Genomic DNA, 10,306 nt, shown 5'->3' on the forward strand with positions numbered 1-10,306 from the left:
GTGGTGCTATCTACAGGGGGTGGCGCTATCTACAGGGGGGTGGCACTATATTCAAGGGGGATGTGGCACTATCTACATGGACACTGTGGCACTATATAGGGACACTATTTAAAGGGGACATTTTGGCTCTATCTATAAGGGCACTGTCACTTTATATGTGGGAACGGGCACTACAGGCATCTAGGGGGGCATTATACTATATGGGGGCAGCTTTGGGGGCATTAAGCTGTATGGGGCAGCTATGGGGCATTATACTGTATAGGGGCATCTGTGTCTGCATTATACTGTATGTGGCATTGTACTGTATGGGGCATCTATGGGGTCATTATGCTGCATGGGGGCAGCTCCGGGGCATTATGCTGTATGGGGGGAATGTGTTTGGGCATTATACTGTATGGGGGGATCTGTGTTGGCTTTATACTGTATGGGTGCATTTATGGGGGCATTTTACTGAATGGTGGCAGCTATGGAGGCATTATACTGTATGGTGGCAGCTATGGAGGCATTATACTGTATGGTGGCAGCTAGAGGGCATTATACTGAGTGGGGGCATCTAGAGGGCATTATACTGTGTGGGAGGCACTATGGGAGCATGATACTGTGTGGGCTGAACCGAGTGTGTATGTGCGGGGATTGGGTGAGATTAGAGGCGTGGCTTAAAATAGAAAAAATTGCCGCGCTACATGCCATGTGATACTTGAAATTTGGGAGGTATGCCCTCAGCCCTCAAGAAAAAATCTAGTCTTGATAATCTGTCCTTACAACTGAGATCTTCCATGCCAATTATTAATTTAGTTTCCCTTGCTTGAACTTTCTACAGCTCTCTGATATTATTTTTATGAAGAGGTGCCAGAACTGGACTTCATATTCAGAATGCACCTACACCCCTTCTACTCTAGAACTCATGCCCTTTAGGACAAAATTTAGTTAGCATTAGATGCAGCAGCTTGGCATTGTATGCTATATTTTAAGCTGCTCATACACTTTAGATAGCTGTCGGCCAAATGATCGTTCGGCCAACCTCTATTTCTCCCCACCCCCCCATACATATGCATGCTCCTCTGTCAGCTGCTTATCTACTAATGAACAAAAGGATAGAGTGGGGATGCCACCCTAGTCATTACATGGTCGGCGGGTCCTGACTAAATCAAAATGCAGAAATTAGGTTATGTTCACACGCTGAGCCAAAAACGTCTGAAAATACGGAGCTGTTTTCAAGGGAAAACAGCACCTGATTTTCAGACGTTTTTGGAGCAACTCGCGTTTTTCGTGCCGTTTTCCCACCGTTTTTTCGGCCGTTTTTGGAGCTGTTTTCAATAGAGTCTATGAGAAAACGGCTCCAAAAACGTCCCAAGAAGTGTCCTGCACTTCTTTTGACGAGGCTGTAATTTTACGCGTCGTCTTTTGACAGCTGTCAAACGACGACGCGTAAATTACAGGTTGTCGGCACAGTACGTCGGCAAACCCATTCAAATGAATGGGCAGATGTTTGCCGACGTATTGGAGCCGTATTTTCAGGCGTAAATCGAGGCATAATACACCTCGTTTACGCCTGAAAATAGGTCGTGTGAACCCAGCCTTACTCTTCTTACTTGTTGACTCAGCCAGTAGTGATTCACTTAGGGTATACATATTTATATACCTAAGGCTGGGTTCACACAACCTATTTTCAGACGTAAACGAGGCGTATTATGCCTCGTTTTACGTCTGAAAATACAGCTCCAATACGTCGGCAAACATCTGCCCATTCATCTGAATGGGTTTGCCGACGTACTGTGCAGACGACCTGTCATTTACACGACGTCGTTTGACAGCTGTCAAACGACAACGCGTAAAAATACAGCCTCGTCAAAAGAAGTGCAGGACACTTCTTTGGACGTTTTTGGAGCTGTTTTCTCATAGACTCCAATGAAAACAGCTCCAAAAACGGACGTTAAAAAACGGAGCGAAAACGGCGCGAAAAACGCGAGTTGCTCAAAAAACGTCTTAAAATCAGGGGCTGTTTTCCCTTGAAAACAGCTCTGTATTTTCAGACGTTTTTGGTCACTACGTGTGCACATACCCTAAATGTAAGAGCCTGATGATTTTTGAGTCAATTCAACATTTGGTGTGGACTAGTCCTTACGGTATGGTGTCTTATTCTTTTAATTTATCATTCCAATAACATCTGTCTCCTGTTTCCACTAATGAAATTGACATTCATTCAATCAATCAATTTAATGGTTGAGATACCTTCTATTGCTTTCAGCTGGACCAACTGCAGAGAGCAATGGATCCAATAGTAACACAACTGAAGTTGGAGGAAACCAGTCAGATCAATCAGCAGCTAGGTTATCTCAGGTAAGTAAAGAGACTGGGAGCAAAGTCAGTAGGTCAATCTGACATAGAGACTGTAGAAGAGTAGAAAGACATTAAATGGGTATATGCACACGATGAGAGGCTTTTACGTCTGAAAAGACAGACTGTTTTCAGGAGAAAACAGCTGCCTCGTTTCAGACGTAAAAGCTCCTCCTCGCATTATGCGAGGCGTCTGTGACGCTTGTAAATCTTGAGCTGCTCTTGATTGACTTCAATGAAGAACGGCTCAAATTACGTTGCAAAGAAGTGTCCTGCACTTCTTTGCCGAGGCAGTCAATTTACGCGTCGTCGTTTGACAGCTGTCAAACGACGACGCGTAAATGACAGGTCGTCTGCACAGTACGTCGGCAAACCCATTCAAATGAATGGGCAGATGTTTGCCGATGTATTGGAGCCCTATTTTCAGGCGTAAATCGAGGCATAATACGCCTCGTTTACGCCTGAAAATAGGTCGTGTGAACCCAGCCTTAAAGAAAACCACAGAATAGTTTTACATGAGTGCCAATTTTTTTCCTGTGAATGTCCATTTTTCTCTCCAAGTGCTACCATAGAAGACAGTGAAAAGGAGCTGAAGGAACTGCGTGATAGGCAGGTGCAGGAAAAAGTTACCATGGAGCAGTCAGGGGCTGACAAATATCGACAACTACAAGATCAGGTTATTAAATTGTAGCAAACGTGCACCAAGATGCCTATTAGGGCCTGTTCACCTCACCGTTGCCTGTTCACCTCACAGAGTTCCGTTATTCTTGACGTAAACAATAGCGCAGTCGACTGCGCTATTGATTCCGTCAAAACCCTGTCGCAACAGTGACAAACGGAAACCATTAGCAATGTTTCCGTCACCATTGAGTTCAATGGTGAGGGAAACGGAAGATGAGTTTTCAGTTTGTCTTTTCGTTGATGGGTTACCCGACGGAAACCTCTGACAGAACCCTTCAACGGAAGGGCAACGCTGATGTGAACACAGCCTTAGAAAAAAATAACATGCCAGACTTTAATCTGACAAAACTTTACAATATTTTTGGTGTGGGATAGAACAACAAGATGTTGCAATCTGATGATGTTGCTACTTGTTGGGCATAAAGTGGCCTAATCAAAAGCATATGCGCTATAGACGCAGCCCATACAAATGTGATGTGCCCTTGGAAGGAGTAGTACCCCAGCTCTGGTTGGTTCCACCCTCTTTGTTATTGGGTAGCATGAACTTGTGCAGGATTCCCTTCTGCAGAGGAACTACATTGTTAGCAAACAAGGGGTGAGGAATTGGCTATAGGCTCGTGAAAAGGCTGTGCAGGGGCAAACAAACACCAGACCCTGGTGGCAATTCCCATAATTCTAATCTTTTCTAAGGGACCCTCTTTAAAAATAAACTGCAGTAGAAATCGATTTTCACTTACATGATATTTATAAAATGTGTCTTTTATTGGTATCACTGATTTCACTGGCAGTCTCTGATACCTGTGCCAAAAATAATGTGAAATAATGTTTTATCTGTCAGAAGACGTGATCATACAGGTCATTGTTTGGAGAGCTACATTGTCAGCCTTCTCAGAAGCGGTTCACCAAAAGCTACATGTATACAACTGTTCTATGTAGATGCTCTGAGGACCATCTGTATTGTACATTTGGAGCAAAATCGCTAAAACATTTTGACAAACATATGAAAAGAACAGAGGGGTTACTTGATCTTCAAGAATAGCACATGCCAATTCTTGTAGATAGACTCCAGATTTTTACTCTATTTCAGTTTTTTGGGCTCTTGTTTAATAAGGTTATAACCATGTTGTCATATCCTAAAATGAACTGTCTTTTTATCCGTTTCTTTCTATCACAGTTAAACCAGCTTCGTGGGATATTAACAACTATGGCATCTTCATCATCCACCCTTCTAGCCATGAGTATCCCCGAACAGTCTGAGAGCTGCACACCACCATCAAATGTCACTCCAGAACCTGAACTGCCAGCACTGGCTACTATGCAGACACAACCTCCTGTTACTACCACAACATCTAAGGAACATCTGACATGTCCAGCATGTTCCATTGACATAGGAAAGAAAGTTAGCAAACTAGTCAGCGATTATGAACATCTGCAGAAACTGGTGACCGATTACACATCTAAGGAGGCAGCCGGTAAAGATCTACAGGGAGGCAGGAGGGCATCTAATCATTACATTCAGGTAACTAAGTGGTTAAGGAGGATCTGTCACTAGTTTATTAATTCCCTATCTCCTAACTAATCTAATAGGCGATATCCTGCTGATAACTAGTGTGATTTTACAAAAATGTTTATTATTTGCAAAGTTCAGAGCATTTTTCTAAATATGCTAATTTGGCTCTAACAGCCAAATAGGAGGTGACTCTTTCTTTTCTCTCTGGGCGGTGTAATGTTTTCTGTATGATGCTGTCCAATCAGCATACAGCTTCCCCCCCTTTCCCTGCCCAGAAACATAGTGTGATCATATAGTATACAGCTTCCATTCCCGACTGTGTTGTCAACTGATAATGCCTCTCGTTGTTTCAGATCTAGATCCTGGTGTCATATGAAGGATTAGAATCTCATCTTTCATATGCCACTATACGCACTGTTGTAAGTGGTCCGCAGCCGGAGATATGGCTGTTTGAAGTGATCCCCCTACCCTCTAGCCTGTGTCTCACACTGTGTGATGCAGCTTTATGCAGATAGGACAGGTCGGAGGCTGTGATGTAGCTCCACCCCAGGAGAATCGCTGCTGTTGACGCCCACTTGTCAAGTATAGCCTCATTTGCATATTTAGAATAAAAGCTCAGAACTTTTAAAATAATAATCTTTTTGGGACACAATTGTCACTAGCATTATCAGTGTGACAGCGCCTATTAGATTAGCTATGAGATTTGGCATTAGTAAACTAGTGACAGATCCTCTTTAAGGAGGTTGTCCCATCTCCTTGCTCGGGACCCCACTCTAGGAGCCCGAGTAAAGATCTACTAACAAGCAGTGATTCATGGCCGTAATGTAATATTACATTTCCCCTGCTGCAGCCACAAATAGCTGATTATGCCGGGGGTCTCACAAACTTCCATTTTTAGACTACCCCTTTAATGAGTCCTAAATCATGTAGAGTAAGAACATACAGTACAATCTCTATACTTATGTTGCCTTGGTAGGATTTGAACTCAGGACCTCAGAGTTGCTTTCTTTTGATTTTTCACAATCTCCTCAACACTTGACTTTCTACCTATAGGACTCAGAAGTAATTGCTTACATCAAGAATACCATGGTCCAGCTCCAGGAGGAATGTGAACAACTGAACAAGACCACCAAATCCCTCCATGAACAAAAACAACAACACATTGATGTGAAAAAGACTTCTCATATTATTTCTCAAATTTCTCTTACACTTGTAGGATAACACTTGTTATCCTTTATGCGTACTCTTGTTTTTTTTTTAAACATACCCCTGTGGTTCTTCTTGCAGATCCTTTACCAGGCAGTGGGTACACTGGAAAACAAGAAAGCCGACAAAGAACAGATTGGGCTGGAGATAGATGTGGTAAATTGCTGTAAACCCAGAGTTTTTCTGCCTTTTTCCGTTGTGATAATCCTCTCTCTATACAAAAACTGAAGAGTAGCTATAACGGATAGTAAGGCCAACTGGAAAAAGCAAAGGGTGACATTATTCTGGGTACTGTAAGACATTACTGAGAGGTTGTGATAAGTAGCCTGTTGGGTTCAGATTATTTGAAATGATGGTAGATCAAAAACAAAAGATGTGAAAACTTCTGTTGCTGCCCAAAGCCTACACAAAATGACAGCAATAAATCAATGTCTGCCTCACTCTTCTGTGCCTGGAATAAGTCACAGCACATTTAGAGGATATACCCTTCACCTCTAATACTTGTGTCCAACGCTCTAATCTTTTATGTTGATTTTTACTTTCTGTGATTGGATAGAAAGCAGACAAGAGATCACTAGAAAGTAAAGTGAGCCGCACACATTTTGATGCCACCACAGAACACCTAAACCACATGATTCAAGAGCTGCTTGGCAAAGTAAGCACCCAGGAGCAAGACTGGCAGAGACTATTGGAGAAAATCAATGTGGAGATGCAGAATAAAGTGAGTAGGTTTATGTGAATATTAGATTGAGTGTTCGATTTCCTCTCATAACCATGTGATGACCAGAGTAATGAAGGGTCTATTGGAAAGTCAAGGGGTCTAGTAAAATAGATTCTATCACTGCCCCATCGTTCTCATGGTCCTGGTCCACCCTTAATGTTTATCACTACAAGATTGTGATGAAAGGGGTATTCTAAGTGATAGTATGAAGCCTCTTAATATGCAGATGGACACCTGCACAGAGGCGTGGATGTCGTTTTTATTACATGATATACACTGAATATTAACCATGACCGGTTATCATATTTATTTGTAATATGGACACACAGATGTCTGGCTTCTTTACATTCTATCTTCAGTAGATTAGCCCCATACTGTAAAATGCGGTTTTGTGACCATGAAAGCCCAAGGACTTGGGAGGAGTTCGGTAGTGATGCAGGTTCTAACACAATTTCATGATTTCACTCTACAGTTGGACCGCATGGAAATTGATCCACTGAAGAATATATTGGAAGAGCGCTGGAAAAACCTTTGCCGACAGCTGCAGGAACATCCGACGCAGTATGTGGCTGATGAGGCTGCTGTTATCCGCAAGTAAGTGACTATCATAGGTGGAGAGCTGAGGAGAAGGAAAGACTTGTGCAACGAAAAAAACATTACAAGTAACATACGAATACTACATGGTGTATATAACACATGAGTCATTACAGAGAAAAATTGTCGTTTGTGGACCACGAGCATACCTCTGTGGTTGACAGATCTACAGAAGGATTAGGGGATTAGGGGACTGAATCCTTAGTATAGGCCATATTGATAAATTACAACCCTAGTTATGGTCATCTATTTACCCTTAAGATGGTTTCACACACAACATCTTGATGCATTTTTCGCTTTTTTTTGTAGCATTTTTCGTGTTTTGTTTTTTTCTTAAAACGCTAATGTTAGTTTAGTCTGGAGTGAAATATGAAAGAGCCTACATACAGTATAAAGCATTTTGTTTTTTTGTAGCATATTTGGGGTCAGCTGCACTAGGTATGACGTTTTTTCTGACTTTGTCTCCAAAGGGTTTAACAATGCCAAAACATTTTTGTACAAAATGACACTGAATAAAAAAAAGCCTCCAAAAAAACACATGTAAAAAAAGCCATTAAAAACACTTGAAACGTATGTTGTTTTCCACTTGCCTCTTAAAACACTGAAAAGTGAGGAAGCCGAAATGATTTGATATATAATAATAATAATAATAATAATAATAATAATAATAATAATATCATCTATGGGCTATGACATAAGGGTTTCTTAGACAAATTACTAGGACTGATCACTCTTTTTAACACTTTAAAATAAACACTTTGACAAAACTTTTAATGTAGAAGTTGAGCAAAACATTATTGGGTTAAAAACGGAGTCATGTAGATGCTTCTATGACAGGGAAGCAGAACAATGATTATTTATTTCTATCTTTGACATCCAGGCAGCTGATGAAAAGATTTCACTGCATCTCCTGTGACCGCACTGTGGATATGATGGTGCCTGGCCCGTAAGTCTTCATGTTTTTATATATTTCAGTTTCATAATCCGCATAGATCACCGGAAGTTTATTTTTATTTATTTTTTATTCTCCCCATTTTGTCTTGTTTTTTTTATCAGGGCAATATTAACCATCCCAAAGATGTCTGGGCTACCAGCACGTCATTCCAACCGGCCGTACACTGTCTTTGAACTCAACCAAGTCCGTCAGCAGAGCCACAGGTAAGGAAGATTATAAAACAGTCTGTGGCTTCAAATTCAACTCTATATTTGGCTGTAACTTAGGTGATTGTCTACTTTTGGCTATCTCTTTCTGTTATAAGCAGCGGTATAACTACTGTTGTAGCAGCCATAAAAGCTGCTATGGGGCCCTGTGACTCAAGGGGGCTTGGCGCACAGGGTACTGAACCCCTGGTTAGAAGAGTCCCCCGACGGTTTTTGTTTTAGTTTTATATAGTATTGTATTGCACTGTTCTGTATATTACAGGATAACTTTTTTTCAAAGGAGACTGTCCGTATCACGATATACTGCAATACGTTAGTTCAAGTCTCCTACGGGGACTAATAAAAAAAAGTAAAAAACAGTTAAATAAAGTTTTTTTTTTATATGTTTAAAAAAAAAAAAAAAGAGTATTAAAAGTTCAAAAAACACCCCTTTTCCCATTTTTCCCCTAAAGTAATGTTTAAAAAAAATTAAAGGTTAGCATAACTGGTAAGGCTGCGTCCGTAAAAGTCAGAACTATCACAATATAGTGTTGTTTAACCCGCTCGGTGATCGCCGTAAAAATAAAAAATTATAAAACGCAGAAATTGCTGTTTTTTGGTCACTTTAGCTCTAAAAAAAAAAAGAAATAAAAAGTGATCAAAATAATGCCCGCATAGCTGCCCCATACAGCTTAATGCCCCCATAGATGCCCCCATACAGCTTAATGCCCCCATACAGCATAATGCCCCCTAGCTGCCCTTATATAGTATAATGCCCCCAAACCTGCCCCTAGTGCCAGTGACCACAAATAAAGTGCCAGTGCCCTTGTAGATAGTGCCCCTATATAGTGCCACTGTGTCGATGTTGATAGTGTCATCCCCCCCCCCCCCTGTAGATAGTGCCATTGGGATTCCCTCTAGGAGGGGAATCCCCAGCCAGAGCATAGACTGGGGATTCTGCTCCTAGAGGGTAGTCCTGATGTCTCTGTCCATATATGGACAGTGACGTCAGTGGCTACTCCTTGAGCGGAATCCCTATTGCCGACTCTGGCCGGGGATTCTGCTCCAGGAGGAGCCCCTGATGTCAATGCCCATATATGGGTAGTGACCTCAGGGGTTTCCTCTAGGAGTGGAATCCCCGGCCAGATCACTGGCAACGGGGATTTTGCTCAATCAGTAGCCACTGATGTCACTGTCCATATATGGACAGTGATGTCTAGGGCTTCCTCGAGCACATCGCTTAAAGTAGCGCTGTGCCCGGGGAGTTCTCAGTGAGGGGAGGAGCTCCTTCTGCTCCTCCGCTCTAAACTAATTCTGAAGCACGGAGCTGATGGATCCCTGCTTCAGCATTGGGTTTAACTGTATCTGCGACCTGAGGTGACAGCGAGACAACGCCTGGAATCCGGGACTGTCCTGCTGAATCCGGGACAGTTGGGAGATATGATAATCTGTAATCTGAAAGGGAAATGAAGCATTACAAGGTGCCTATTGAAAACAATGGGCTGTCCATGTAATGCACAAACATGCTGGGTCTTCCAGAGAGAGCTGCTATTTCCAGCTGATTTCTGATACACTTAATTAATGGAGACCTGGAAAGAAGGATTCCCCTCTATCCTTTAGCTCTCCAGGTGTTATGAAACTACAACTCCCAGCATACGACTGTCAGGGTATGCTGGGAGTTGTAGTTTGGCTAAACCTGGAGAGCCATAAATTTGAGATTACTGTAATAGATTATTTAACAATAGGTCCACTAAACCAGACAACATCTGTGCTTTAGTCAGGGTATAAGGGTATATTTACAGAAGATGCTTTTTGGTGGTTTTTATTGTTTTTTACATTTTTTATATTTTGAATAAATGCAGCAGTCCCCATTACGGCTCAGTGCCCGATGAAGGTCTCACGACCGAAACGTTGTACATATAGCCACCCGCATTACGATAAAAAAATCAAAATAAATTCACTTTACCTTTCAAAGAGTGTGCCGAATACAATTCTTTCTATTTCTTCAACTGGGTTGGGACCCTATTCTGAGCACCTGAGAAAAACTAGTGCTATCTGAACAACTCCACACAGTTGTATAAAGATGTTATCCCACCCTCCTAATATTACACCAACAG

The 10,306-nt window shown here is 41.9% G+C and overlaps 1 protein-coding gene across 2 annotated transcripts in view; it reads left to right on the plus strand.

The window, feature by feature from the left end:
- LOC142666649 (glutamine-rich protein 2-like) overlaps window positions 1–10,306 on the plus strand; it is a 33,173-nt gene that overhangs the window by 10,583 nt on the left and 12,284 nt on the right. For both annotated transcript variants that reach the window (XM_075846791.1, XM_075846792.1), the window contains exons 6-14: window positions 2,249–2,340; window positions 2,899–3,013; window positions 4,193–4,537; window positions 5,582–5,695; window positions 5,816–5,890; window positions 6,291–6,455; window positions 6,928–7,049; window positions 7,930–7,995; window positions 8,106–8,207. In XM_075846791.1, coding sequence (XP_075702906.1) covers window positions 2,249–2,340; window positions 2,899–3,013; window positions 4,193–4,537; window positions 5,582–5,695; window positions 5,816–5,890; window positions 6,291–6,455; window positions 6,928–7,049; window positions 7,930–7,995; window positions 8,106–8,207 — 1,196 coding nt within the window. The remainder of the gene's footprint in view (window positions 1–2,248; window positions 2,341–2,898; window positions 3,014–4,192; window positions 4,538–5,581; window positions 5,696–5,815; window positions 5,891–6,290; window positions 6,456–6,927; window positions 7,050–7,929; window positions 7,996–8,105; window positions 8,208–10,306) is intronic.

Source organism: Rhinoderma darwinii, chromosome 13 (assembly GCF_050947455.1).
Source record: "Rhinoderma darwinii isolate aRhiDar2 chromosome 13, aRhiDar2.hap1, whole genome shotgun sequence".
Lineage (NCBI taxonomy): Eukaryota > Metazoa > Chordata > Amphibia > Anura > Rhinodermatidae > Rhinoderma > Rhinoderma darwinii.